Source organism: Gorilla gorilla, chromosome 9, assembly GCF_029281585.2.
Source record: "Gorilla gorilla gorilla isolate KB3781 chromosome 9, NHGRI_mGorGor1-v2.1_pri, whole genome shotgun sequence".
In the NCBI taxonomy this organism is placed as follows: Eukaryota; Metazoa; Chordata; class Mammalia; order Primates; family Hominidae; genus Gorilla; species Gorilla gorilla.
In genome coordinates this window covers 76,479,526-76,493,696 of record NC_073233.2, presented here as the reverse complement: position 1 = coordinate 76,493,696, position 14,171 = coordinate 76,479,526, and the positions used below count along the sequence as shown (strand labels likewise).

Here is a 14,171-nt window from a genome sequence, read left to right as displayed (position 1 = left end):
TACTCTTTCTTAAATAAGGTCGACTATACATCAGACACACACTGCTCCAACTCTGAGTAAGAAAACACAATTTCAAAGATCCGTTTCTGAAAGATTAGCTTTTCCTGAAACGTTCAAAAATAATATGCTACAAGAAGAAAACTCTTTTTTCTTTATTGGCATGTAAGTACCCAAGAATTTACAGAAGAATGAAAAGGTAAACTTCCTAAACAGATGAATATTTTGTTTAATTCACCATTCTCCACTCAAAAGCAGTAAAAATCACTGGCAGTGTTATCTTTTTCACTCATTTTGTACATGCAGACCACAGCCAGTTCTGCCACTCCTAAGGCCCGTACACATTCGAATGACTGTTTCAACCAAATTACTGGCTGGGCAGCCATGCTTAACATAGCTCCCCTACCTTGGGTGGCTCCAGCAGGAGTTCATGAAAAGATCCAAGTCTTCCTCTGATGGCTTCTAGAACACTCTTGTTTACTGAACAAGCTGAATGGCTCATGCCTGGTGGGCAGATCTCTATATGGCCTTCAAATCTTGAAACAAAGCAAGGAATTTTAGTTATTATAGTTTCAGAACAAATCATTCAAGGTTATCGACCATGTATGTCTTTACTTAATGATTATATAATAATGATTATATCAACTTTTCTGGCTGCGGGAAAAAAGGCTAGGAAAAAAGCATAATGAGGCAGAAGAGGGTTAATAAAACCTCCATGAGGCTCAGCCTCTATAACCTGCAACCCAAACAGCTACAGTATCAGGTAAGAAATTACATGTGATTTCTTCCCATTCTAAACCTTCTAAGTCTTCATAACTATTATACAATAACAAGTCTCTAAGTGACCAGGAAATTTGGAAAGCGAAAGGGATCCAAACTCTGGATTACAGGGCACCCCAAATTGCCTGCCAGTTTGGGGTGTTATTAATGAACAGGCCTATACTTGTTCCATACAGTTTTTCTTAGATAATCAACATTATTTCCTATTTAAAAGGTTTAAAATTATTCTACATAAAGTTCAATCTATACTCATTATAACCTACTTCTTACAGGAAAACAATTACAGGTAGAATGAGAACTGGGTAAATACTCAAGGATAAGAATGCTGGGTGACATTATAAATGTTTAACTTTCTAAGAACTGACAAACATTTCTATGAAGTGGCTGTATCACTTTCCATTCCCAACAGTAATGTGTGTGACTTCCAGTTGCCCTGCATACTGCACTGAGTACTGTCTATTCTGTCTGTCTGGTTTAGCTAAGTAGTGGGCTGAATGATGCTCTCCTACCCAAAACATACGTCCACATCCTAATACGTAGGGCCTGCAAATGTCATCTTGTTTGGAAAAAAGATCTCTGAAGATGAAATTAATTAAAGATCTTGAGATGAAAGATTATCCTAGATTACCCAGGTAGGCCTTAAATGCCATCATAACTATGCTTCGAAGAGAGAAGAGGCAAGACAGACACACAGAGGGGAAGGCAATGTAAAGAGGATGCAGAGGGGTCACAAGCCAAGGAATGCCAAGAACTACTAGAAGCTGGAAGAGGAATGCCTTAGTACCTCTGAAAGGAATCCAGCACCACCAACACCTTGATCTTAGACTTCTAGGACTCAGAACTGTGAGAGGATAAATTACTGCTTTGTTTTTGTTGTTTCCTGGGCTCAAGTGATCCTCCTTCCTCAGCATCCTATGTAGCTGGGACTACAGGCACATGTCACCATGCCTGGCTTTTTTTTTTTTTTTTTTCGGTAGAGATGGGGCCTTCTCAAGTGATCCTCCCGCCTCAGCCTCCCAAAGTGCTAGGCATGAGCCACCACATCCAGCCTAGGTATTCTTCATATACCTGGATGTAAGTCTTTTCTCACACGTTATCAATATTTTCTGGCAGTCTGTGACCTATCTTTTAATTTTCTTAACAGAGTCTCGGAGCAGAATTTTAAAATTTTAGTGTAGTCTGAGTTATCAACTTCTGTTTTATGAATTGGGTTTTGGCAATGTATCTAAACAATCTGTACATGACTCTGAGACAAAGATTTTCTCCTGTTTGCTTCTAGAACTACTAGTTTTATGTCTAGTTCTATCATCCATTTTGGGTTAATTTTTGCATAATCTGCAAAATATATATCAAAGTCCAACGTTTTGCATAGAATACCTAACCATTCAGGACGATTTACTGAAAATGCTGTCCTTTCTCTGCTGAACTGCCCCCATGCCTCCGTTAAAAACCGCCTGATCATGGGGATGGGTCTACTTCTGGACTCTACTCTGTCCCAGTGATCTGTATGTCTATTCTTTCACCACACTCTGTCGTGATTGCTGTCGCTTTGTATTAAGTCTCAAAATCAGAGTGTGAGTCCTTTTCTCTTGCAAAATTGTTTTGGCTACTGTACTTTGATTCTCGTGCAAGTTTTAGAATTCACTTGATTTCTAAAAAATCCTGCTTAGATTTTGTTCGGAATTGCATTGAATCTGCAGGTCCATTTGGGGAGAAGTGACATCTTAACAATACTGAGTCTTCTAATCCATGAACAGAGTATTTCTCTCCATTTATGTAGGTCATCTTTGATTTCATCAATATTCTATAGTTTTGGGGCATTAAACCTTGCACACATTTTGTTAGGTTTGTATCTTAGTATTTCCTTTTCTCTATGCTATAAAAAATAATACTTCGAAAAAATTTCAAATTCCAATTGCTCATTCCTAGTACAGAGAAATGCAATTAATTTTTGAGTGCTGACTTCGTACTTGCAATCTTGCTAAATGTATTTGTTAGTTCTAGGAGTATGCGTTTTTTTTTTTTCTTTAATGTTCTTTAGGATATTCTACAAAGACAATCCTGTCATCTGTGAACAGATGCAGTCTCACATCACCCCTTCCCCTCTGAATGTCTTTGCTTTCTTTCCTGCCTTACTATTTGCCTGGACCTCCAGCACAGCTTGAATAGGAGTGGTGATGGTGAATATGCTTGTTATGTTCCCCAGTTTTAAAGAAAATCACTTCAGTCTTTAACTATTAATAACTATGTCAGTTATGGGATTTTTAAAAGAGGGCTTGGCCAGGCACTGTGACTCAAGCCTGTAATTCTAACACTTTAGGAGGCCAAGATGGGAGAATCACCTAGGGCCAGGAGTTCAAGACTAGCCTGGGCAACACAGACTCCATCGCTACAAAACATAAAAAAATTTGGCTGGACATGATGGCTTGTGCCTGTAGTCCTAGCTACTTCAAGAGGCTAAAGTGCGAAGATCACTTAGGCCCAGGAGATCAAGTCAATAGTAAGCTATGATTGTGCCACTGCACTCCAGTCTGAATGGCAGGACTTATCTCAAAAAAATATAAATAAAATGAAAGAGGGCTTTATCAGTTTTCATCCAAGTTCCCTTCTATTACTAATCTGCTGAGATGTTTTATCATAAAGGAATTTAACAAAATGATGATATTTTTTTTCTTCATTGATCTGATGTGATCAGATCTGCTGTCTGTTGATGTGAAGATTTTGAAGGATGAATGAGCCTTGCATTCCCAAGACAAACCATACTTTGTTATGATATATATTATCCTTACAATATACTGTTAGACTTGATTCACTCATATTTTCTTGAGGAATTTTACATTTCAGCTCTTGTGGCATTTTGTTACTTGCAGTCGGCCCTCTGTATCCACAGGTTCTATGTCCACTGACTCAATTAACTGGAAATCAAAAATATTCAGAGAAAGCTGGGCGAGGTGGTTCACCTAGTCCCAATGACTTAAGAGGCTGAGGCGGAAGGATCATTAGAGCCCAGGTGTTCAAGGCCAGCCTGGGCAACATAGTGAGACTGCATCTCTAAAAAAAGGTGGAAAAAAATGCCAAACAAAAAATAATACTATTTAAAATAATGAAACAGCTTAACATATATCATTTACATTGTATAAGGTATAAGTGGCCGGGCGCGGTGGCTCACGCCTGTAATCCCAGCACTTTGGGAGGCCGAGGGGGGCGGATCACGAGGTCAGGAGACCGAGACCACGGTGAAACCCCGTCTCTACTAAAAAATACAAAAAAAGTTAGCCGGGCGTAGTGGCGGGCGCCTGTAGTCCCAGCTACTCGGGAGGCTGAGGCAGGAGAATGGTGTGAACCCGGGAGGCGGAGCTTGCAGTGAGCCGAGATCGCACCACTGCACTCCAGCGTGGGTGACAGAGCGAGACTCTGTCTCCAAAAAAAAAAAAAAAAAAGGTATAAGGAAACCAGAGATGATTTAAAGTACACGGGAGGATATGTGTAGGTTACATGCAAATACTATGCCATTTATACGAGACTTAAGCAACCGCAGATTTTGGTATGCATGGGAGTCCTAGAACCAATCCTCAGCAGATACAGAGGAACAAATATAGCTTTTGTTCCCATGATTTTGTGTAGTTCACTCTAGTTTCAAAGTGATGCTGGCTACATAAAATGAGTTGGAAAGAGTTCCCTCTACTGTATTCTGACAAGAGTTCTTCCATCTTTGGTAGACTTCACCAATGGAGCCTATCTAGGCCAGGAGTTTTCTTTGTTGAAGGTTTTCAATATAAGTTCAATTTCTTCAACTGATATGGGGCTAATCATGCTACCTATTTCTTCTTGAGTGATCTTTGGCAATTATTTCCTCTAAGGAAGTTGTCCATCACATATAAACTGCTGAATCTGTTTAATGCATTGTTTGTAGTATTCTCTTATTATTCATCTGAACTCCACAGGAAACAGTGTTAAAGTCCATAGCACACAGTCATTCCTATTATTTGTAATTTGTCTCTTTTCTACTTTTTTCCTAATTGGGATGGAAGTTTATCAATTTTATTGATTTTTTCAAAGAATGAGCTTTCGGCTTCACTGATATTCTGTATTATTTTTCTCATCTCAAGTCCACTGACTTCTGCTCTGAATTTTATTATTTCTTTCCTTCTGTTTGCCTTGGGTTTAATTTGTCCTGCCTTTACCTTTAATTTGTAAGGCAGGAGCTTAGATCATTGACACACATTCTTTCTTCTTTTCTAATATAACTACTTAATGTTATAAATTTCCTTCTACTGCTTTAACAGCATTCCACAATGCAATGATGGCCTTGTAGCATGAGTAGCAAGAGGGTACTATACCACTGGGGTGTGAAGAGGGCACCGTACCGCTGGGGTGGGAAGAGGGCACCGTTCCGCTGGGGTGGGAAGAGGGCACCGTTCCGCTGGGGTGGGAAGAGGGCACCGTTCCGCTGGGGTGGGAAGAGGGCACTGTACCGCTGGGGTGGGAAGAGGACACCGTTCCGCTGCGGTGGGAAGAGGGCACCGTTCCGCTGGGGTGGGAAGAGGGCACCGTTCCGCTGGGGTGGGAAGAGGGTACCGTACCGCTGGGGTGGGAAGAGGGCACTGTACCCCTGGGGTAGGAAGATGGTACTGATTTTCCTAAAAAGAGACAGGTAGGCAAACAACCCCCAAACTACAACATACTTGAAGCAGTGCCATCACACTGCCCTTCCATTAGTATTGACCAAAGATTAGGCAAAGCAGCAACAGAGATCAGGAATTGGGGAAGCAGGGGTTGGTTGGTAAGGCTATCTTCACTATTTTGCTAGAAACCAAAATTACACCGCTAAAAGTAAATCCAGAAACCCTGAATGGCTGAAGTTTCATATGCTAAGGATGGACTCTGTCCCTTGCTTAATGAATGAATTTTGGGGTAAAAAATACAAAATTCCAACCTCTACATCACACAATCCCGGAAAACTTATACATACCTCTTCAGATTCTCATGCTCTAAGAGCAGTTAGAAAACTCTGATAATGAGTAAATCTGCACTGGACATAAATTATAAAGAATAACATGACACACATGAAATGGCTGGTCCAGGGGCGAAGGCCACACATGTGAAAAGCAAGACTTTATTTTTGATTATAAAACATGTAGAAGAAATTTGTCCTTAAAGCTCAAGCCACCTGCCCATGCATTTTAAGACAGCCTCTGCTAAAGTGCCCTCAAATGTGAAACCCAGGAAAACACCACCTGAAGGCCTAAGTATCTGCAGAAAGGAATGAAAAGAATCACAAGACAGAGAGACGTTCTGAATGGCCAGAAGAGCTACCCACTGACCAGGAACACCTATTTTTAATTATCATGAGCAAGAAATAAGCTTCTCTGTTTTTCAGCCATTATACATGTTTTTGATTATAGCATTTATTATAGTAGCATTTTCCTAACTACCACTACAAAAAAAAAAATATGACTAGAGTCTAAATACTGCCAATAAATAGTGTCACCAAAACATAATTTTCAACTGCATCCCAATATGTGGTATTCATATAAAATTAGGCTATGGTTTATATAGCAGAAGAAGAATCAGCAACTGCAATTCAAAGGTACGCTATTACAGCTTATCCACCAAGAATTTAACTCTTAAATCTGAAAGCAAAACAACATGGTTCATTTTGTAAGATATAAGAAAAGCTTACGTTGGTCGTCGTGTCTCAAGTAAAGTCAGCAATATCTGGATTGCACTGACTATGGCTGACTCATTTTTCTCCTTGTGGAAAATATTTGATAGAAGCTGCTCTATAATTTCTTGCCTAGGGAAACAAATCAATAATCACTAACTGCAGTATCACTTATCACCAACAACCTCAGAAAAAAAGACGACGGTACAAGACAAGCGTCACTGAAGAGTTCATACTTGGGCATATTTGTTTTACTCTTTTATTTCTATATACTTATTAAAGTAGGCAATTGATCCTGTTTATAAATTACACACACGCACGCGCACACAAACACACTCACTCACTCACCCTTCTATCTCTTTCCCTCAGCAAAATAACCTGGGCCATGCTTGTCTTTGCCAATTTTGTTGACAGCCAACAGAATCTCAAGACAAAGTCACCTCCTACTCAAACCAAGACTCTGATGATGATGATGACTGGGGCTGGGGGTGGCAAGAAGACATAGAACCTTTCACCCTCACTAAAGAAGGGAAAACGTTCAGAAAGTCTAATTAGAACCCATGAATGTTTTCCTACAAAAGCATAAATGTGTAATTAGCAAAGATCTAAAACAGAAAAAAGAAAACATCAGTTGTTGCATTTTACTCTACAAATAAAATTTGAAAAAGCAAAATAAAATGGCAGCAATGAAATAAATGTGACTAAATTAAATGTCCAAAAAGCATTATCTGCAGGCTCTTTCCATTACACTTCTCTCATACATAGTAAGATAACAATTAACATAAACCAGTTCATTGAATTTATATGAACATTCTCAAGGAAAACTTTAGTTTCTTAGCCTCTCAGTAATTTTCGAAATCCATGTGAATTAAGAAATGGAGGCCAGGTGCAGTGGCTCACGACTGTAATCCCCGCACTTTGGGAGGCCGAGGCAGGCGGATCACAAGGTCAGGAGTTCGAGACCAGCCTGACCAACATGGTGAAACCCCATTTCTACTAAAAAACACAAAAATTAGCCGGGCCTGGTGGTGCACGCCTGTCATCCCAGCTAATCAGAAGGCTGAGGCAGGAGAATCGCTTGAACCCGGCAGGCAGAGGTTGTGGTAAGCTGAGATCGCGCCACTGCACTCCAGCCTGGGTGACAGAACGAGACTCCACCTCAAAAAAAGAAAAAAAAAAAAGAAAAAGAAATGGAATCTCCCTTACAGTGTGACATGCAGCTGGGTTGTCCTTGGTTGCTCACCTGACACCTCATCCCAAGGTATAGCTGTGTTCAGTGTACCGTACACCAGTTCCTTGATCACCTCCTGCCAACGTAGGGCAGGAAATAGGAGAGAATCTCCTTCTATTTTGGGGAAACAAAACTAGTATCTAACCTAACTTGAGAAGGTCTCCTTGCAAGAAGAGGTTTTTCAAGTACTCTCAGACCAGCAATAATTGCTTGTGAGATCTCTCACCAAAAGAGTACTATAAAAGTCACTTAACACACAGCAGTCTATACACTAACTATTAGGTCTGGAACCAAGCTCTGGAAAACAAACTATCTTTTAAAATAAATATGTTTTTCTTTCAACAGCAGCCTCACCCCAGGTGGAGGGGTACTGATAGCATGTGACTGTGGAGGTCCACACTCTCTTCATTCAATCATAGCGCTCTTACTCATCAGAGGGCACTGTCACTTTCGTCAATACAGATGCCTGAAGATGGCTAACAGAGGCCCTAGCCATTTCACCGCTGTGTCAAATTGGAAGTCTACTGTATCCATGAAAGAATTCTACTAATGGACAAGAAAAACATAATAACCAGCGAAAACTTGACAGTCAAAATACAATACCACAATAGCTACGCCATCTTCTGAGTTTTACCTAAACACGCAAGTATCACCAAACCCAGAAGAAATAATAAACCAAAGGACTGAAGCTTATCAAACAAAATAAAAGGAATGCCTTCACATTCTTTCAATAAAAATATATTTAATTACATGCGAGAAAATATATTCACTTTCACATTTTAAAAAATAGCAGTTTCTGGATAGACATCACTAAAACTCATGATATGAGCTGTTTCCTGCATGAAGCCATCCAGGTTCTTTATCCCTGCCTTTGGGACAATGGCTCACTGTTTTTTTTTTTTTGGTTTTTTTTTTTTTTTTTTTAAATGAGAAATTCACTTACAAAAAACCAACTGGCTCAAGTGAATGGGATCAAACCCAACTTGTTATAAGGTCATTAGTATCAAGAATTCAGATACAGAGTCTATTCTAACATAACTGTTTCTAAAAAATTTTTGAACTTCAAAAATTTCCAGTCACTACATAAAATGCATTCAATTTAAGCCCAGATTGCTTCCCAAGCCAAACATTCTTTATTTAACACTTCAGTCCGCTTTCTGAGATTTCTTGGTACCTGCTCTTTAGCATCTTCTTTAACCTTAGCTCATTTCAAATTTTTCCATATGTGCTATCTGTGCTTAACATTTACGCATGTGATGTTCATATATACAGTGGAGTCCACACTGTGGGTTACCTGGCATCATAATATAGAGCTCGGCAAGCTATGTGTACATTATGTATTGCCAGTACAGTGATTTAATAATGTAATATCATCATTATTAAATAACTATGATTTATCAAATAGATATTACATATTATCACATAATATATCAAATATATACAGATGCTATTATGATTAATAAGTTTACTAAAATGGAAGTCTTTTCTCACTGTGTATTGTCTGAATCAACAGACACTAAAAAGATGTGCAGTGTGTCAAATATTAGAAGCGGTTGGTTCTTATTCTCAAACAGACTGTGGGAAGCACTATGACAGATTTTCTTTCCACTGTTGAATGCAATGGAGGTTTTACTTGGCAACAGGGCCATTGATTCATCAGGTCCATGTATTTGAACACACTTACTCCAACTAATTTAATGATGTAAATTCTAGGCATTTACCTATCTTCATCCAGAAATTAGCTACCTGATCTAGGACTAAAACACAGCTTGAAATACAAAAGCTAGTACGCACATGGGCTCTGGTGGCTAGGTTACACATTGGGTCCAAATAAAGCTGTGTGGACGGAAGGCTTGGAGCGGCACTGAAGAACTCAGCAATGACTACTAAGCAGTCTGATATTCAGGCAGAACCTGCACTGTCTACTATGGGAGCCATTCACTACATGTGGCTATCAAGCACCCAAAATTTAACTCGTCTGACCGGCATGTTCTAAGTGTAAAATACACATTGGATTTCCAAGACTTTGGGCAAAAACATTTTAAATTACATGTGGCTTTGATTCTATTTCCACTGGGCAGCACTGTAGTGAGCCATATGAAACTGCTGATATTCAACATTTCTAACCTACTGAAATGGCAATTTTACAAGGTTCAACCTAATTAATATCACAATTAGTATTTGAATGTGGGGTGTCTTATATGTTTTAAAGGACTATATATGCCATAGTGCAAGAATTACTAAAATGGGACAGGTAAGATGCCATTTTACTCAGAAGCCGGCAATCTTTTGTAGTTTTGCTACTTCAGAGAACTCAAACCCTTCGTATTCTACATGCTAGGAAAACACAATTCCACTTCGCAAAGACAGGGTTGAAGACACATTAACTTGTCTGTCACGTATTCCCTGCCTGTCTTGCATATGTCCAGGAAATAATACATTTTATTTTAATAAAACGGCATTATAGGTAGTTAAGCCAAAGATGCAAAAGAGCCTCAATATACAGCAGGAATAAAAAGGATTGACAAAAGCATTAAAAACAACAATACAAGTAAACCGAAGCAAGATTGCCATTAGTACTTAACAATGCTAGCTGTATGCATACTTCCCAATTATTCTTCCATAGTGAGGAGTGGCCTGATTATTCTCTATTAAAATAACGTTCAGCTGTTTGAATGCAGGTCAAATATACATGCCCATATTGACAGTAAACATTCTTTCTAAAAACATGTGAATCTAGAAAAATAGCACCCCATCCCCAAGCTGTCTTCTACCTAAACATGAGATAACTGTCCCTAATCGGCTGCAAAGATACAATAAATCCTTAAACATCATCTGACAAAAGCTGCTGAATAAAATGCACAACATTCGTACTTACACAAGACTATTCTTCATCAAAAGACCCTTGGAAGCTGTGACTACAGTTATTTCTAAATGACTACCACATCTTAGGATGGCTCTACAGAATTCCATTTTACAAATAATTGGAAAACTCAAAGTCTAGATATACATGTCATTTATCTTCTTACCCTGCCAAACTTCTACTGAGATAAAAGAAGCAGGTTTCCCTACCTTCTCACCCACCCAAGGTTATTTTCAAGGCACATGATTCCCACATAAGGAACACTTACCAATCACTCACAATGGTAACACATGGAACAGCATCAATACGAAAGAAGAACAAGAACAGAGTTTTACACATACTTTTCTAGAGTGGCAAGCAGGGGGTCGGGCTCTGTACTGTTCTGAATTTGTAACATCTGGTCTCTGCTCAGGCGAACAATTTCACAAAGTGATTGTGATGCATTTGAATGTCGCTAAAGGAAAAAAGTACAATTTTAACCATAAAACATGTTAGAAGTTAAATTTATAATTTAAAAATGAAAGGGAAAGTTATTTAAGAAATAACACAAATTAACACTGGCCATAAGCTTCAGTGAGCAAAAGGTCAAGGCCAAGAGAGATCACATCACGAGTATTGTATTTTGTCAGGTGAATGCACAGTACATTACTGCTATGCGCAGGGAGATGTCGTCAAGGTTCTGATGAGGAAAAATTTCTAAAATAGTTGGGAAAAAATACAGATTGAGCATCCCAAATCGAAAATGCTCCAAAATTTAAAACATGACACTCAAAGGAAATACTCACTGGAACATTTCAGATTTCTAGGTCCAGGATGCCCAACCAGTATAATGCAAATACAGGTATTCCAAAATCTGAGAAAAACTGAAATCCAAAATACCTCTGGTTCCAAGCATTTCAGATAAGGGATACTCAACGTGTATCCCCAAAATACACTCTTACCAGCATAGAAGGATGCACATACTTTTTTTTAATTAAAAAAAAGTGAAAGTACAGCTGGGTGCAGTGGCTCACACCTGTAATCCCAGCACTTTGGGAGACTGAGGCAGGCAGATCACCTGAGGTCAGGAGTTCGAGCCCAGTGTGACCAACATGGAGAAACCCCATCTCTACTAAAAACACAAAATTAGCCAGGCGTGGTGGCGCATGCCTGTAATCCCAGCTACTCGGGAGGCTGAGGCAGGAGAATCACTTGAACCTGGGAGGCAGAGGTGGCGGTGAGCCGAGATGGCGCCATTGCACTCCAGCCTGGGCAACAAAAGAGAAACTCCATCTCAAAAAAAAAAAAAAAAAAAAGTAAAAGCAAATACAGTTTTCTGGAAAATGCCAATGGATAAGAAATATTAAGCCTTCTCTCAGTGTATTGACCTTACAGAAAAGCTCTAAAATCTCAGCACCCAAACACATTTTATTCTCTGGAATAAGAAACTGAGCATAACTCAAACACTGAGCAATGTGCTCCCAATACAGGCAGAACACTCGTATTCTAGAAGAGAGGAGAGCACAGATTAGGATATCCAAACCCACTGACTGGAATCAGGAGCCTAGCATTTCCTTGGTAACTATCAACTGGCCAGTATAATTTTAACATGGAATTCATCACTTAATACAAGACAGAAGTATCAACAGGACTGTCCAAAAACCAAAATTAACTTTCTTGTAAGTCATGCAGAGAAGGTACTGATGTCCACAATGCAGTGTCCTTCTCAAAAAACTTGTTGCAGAATTGGACTTCTCCATTATCAATTTCTCCTGGGCCCTTCAGACAGTCCCTACTGAGCAATCCTCTTCCTAGCCCATTGAGCAATCAAGTTCCTCTGTTCAAGAACATGAACCTAGCAAGGAGTAAGCCTCATTCATGGAAACTCCTCCCTGTCAACGGGGCAGGCCACACTCCTGTCATGGCTCTCCAAGGCCTGCACAGGCCACACTGTCATCACAGGGAAACCTGCTCCTAGAACCACACTCCCCTGTCCACAGGAGGAGGGCTTATCACCCCAGCTAGGTTGAGAGCACCTTCTAAGCAGGGGCTCCCACATTCCCAATCCATGTCTGCACTGGATGTGTCCACAATGTCAACTCTGCTAACAGTAACAACTACTGCAAAGGAGCATACCTTGCATTCTCCCAAAGAGGTATAATAGGGAAGTGACTGTCCCTTTAATAAAGTCCAGGTATGAAAAGTTTCTGAATGGATCAGAGTGAAAGGATTTCACTCTACTATCACAGAAAATGTTTCTCTGTGAGAGAGAGGAGCCTCCACTGCATGTCTCTTCCTGCAGAGCTCCTCTGCTGTGCTCGCTCTCCCATCTAACCCGCAACCTAGAGGCACACAAGGAGATTCACCCAGCTTCAGGACAAACCTTGAATTGCCCTTAAACCAACTCCTTTCTAGATATTAGGCTGAACCATAGAGAACTGTCATGTCTGTAGGTAAAAATGGATGACTACTGCCAATTTTATACGGCTTGGCCGAGATACTTAAGGTGGTAACCTTATAGATCTCTTCTAGAGACACACACACCCACTGGTCCCAACAGGCATTCCCTCAGCACAGAGTTCAATCTGCAAACTCCAAATCTAGCTTCAATCCTATACCCAAGTCAACCTTTAGCACCTAGGACTAAGGCCAAACCTGTCAGAGCTTAACAGCCAGGGCTAGGAAGTATAACAAAGTTACTGTAGGGGCTCAATGGTGACCAACATCCCACTTCACTGCCTGCAAAGCTGTAATCAGACTGGATAAAACAAATGCAAATGTGGCCACATCAACTGCTACAGATAGGTATAAAAATAAAAAGGAGGCCGGGCACAGTGGTTCACGGCTGTAATCCCAGCACTTTGGGAGGCCGAGGCTGGTGGATCACAAGGTCAGGAGTTCAAGACCAGCCTGGCCAAGATGGTGAAACCCCGGTCTCTACTAACAATACAAAAATTAGCCAGGGTGGTGGCGGGCACCTGTAATCCCAGCTACTCGGGAAGCTGAGGCAGAGAACTGCTTGAACCTGGGAGGTGGAGGTTGCAGTGAGCTAAGATTGCGCCACTGCATTCCAGCCTAGGCGACAGAGGGAGACTCCGTCTCAAAGGGGAAAAAAAAAGTAAAAAGGAGCATAAACAAAGGAGGTTTGTACAAAAACCAGCTGGTTCAGCATGAAATACCGGCTCTAGAAAGGAGATGGTGCTGTAACAAGGGCCTGCTGTTGTACACTTCCGGAAATTTTCTGAGTATTGGCAAAATGTAATATTGTTTAGAAAAGTATCAACTTTAAGAACACTAGATTGCTGCTATTCTCCCTGTATGCTCTGATCATGTTCACATTTAATATAAGTATGCTCTGTGCCCAATAAACAGTTTTTTTTTTTCCTAATCAAGTTTACAGTCACACAAGTGAACTTACATCTTCTTCTTGCGATGGATGAACTATTTCCACAAGCCTCTGGATAATTTTCTCCTCATTTAACCACTGTAAAACACATTGTAGAAGTAATCATAGCAATGAGTGGCTCTTGTTCAAGCCCCAATGTAGATTAACATACTTGGAAATATCCATCACATTTTAAGTAGAATGTTACAGGTTTCTCTGGACTTTGAACACTACAGAAAATTAAAAGTCCCCCAAGGAAAATGCCAGTGAA

General features: G+C 40.1%; 1 protein-coding gene across 50 annotated transcripts in view; it reads right to left on the bottom strand.

The window, feature by feature from the left end:
- Positions 1–14,171, bottom strand: part of PPP6R3 (protein phosphatase 6 regulatory subunit 3) — a 158,277-nt gene that overhangs the window by 50,556 nt on the left and 93,550 nt on the right. For all 50 annotated transcript variants that reach the window (XM_004051673.5, XM_004051674.5, XM_031016260.3 and 47 more), the window contains 4 exons: positions 13,934–13,999; positions 10,878–10,990; positions 6,461–6,574; positions 404–533 (listed from right to left, as the gene is read on the bottom strand). In XM_004051673.5, the coding sequence (XP_004051721.2) occupies positions 404–533; positions 6,461–6,574; positions 10,878–10,990; positions 13,934–13,999 (423 nt within the window). The remainder of the gene's footprint in view (positions 1–403; positions 534–6,460; positions 6,575–10,877; positions 10,991–13,933; positions 14,000–14,171) is intronic.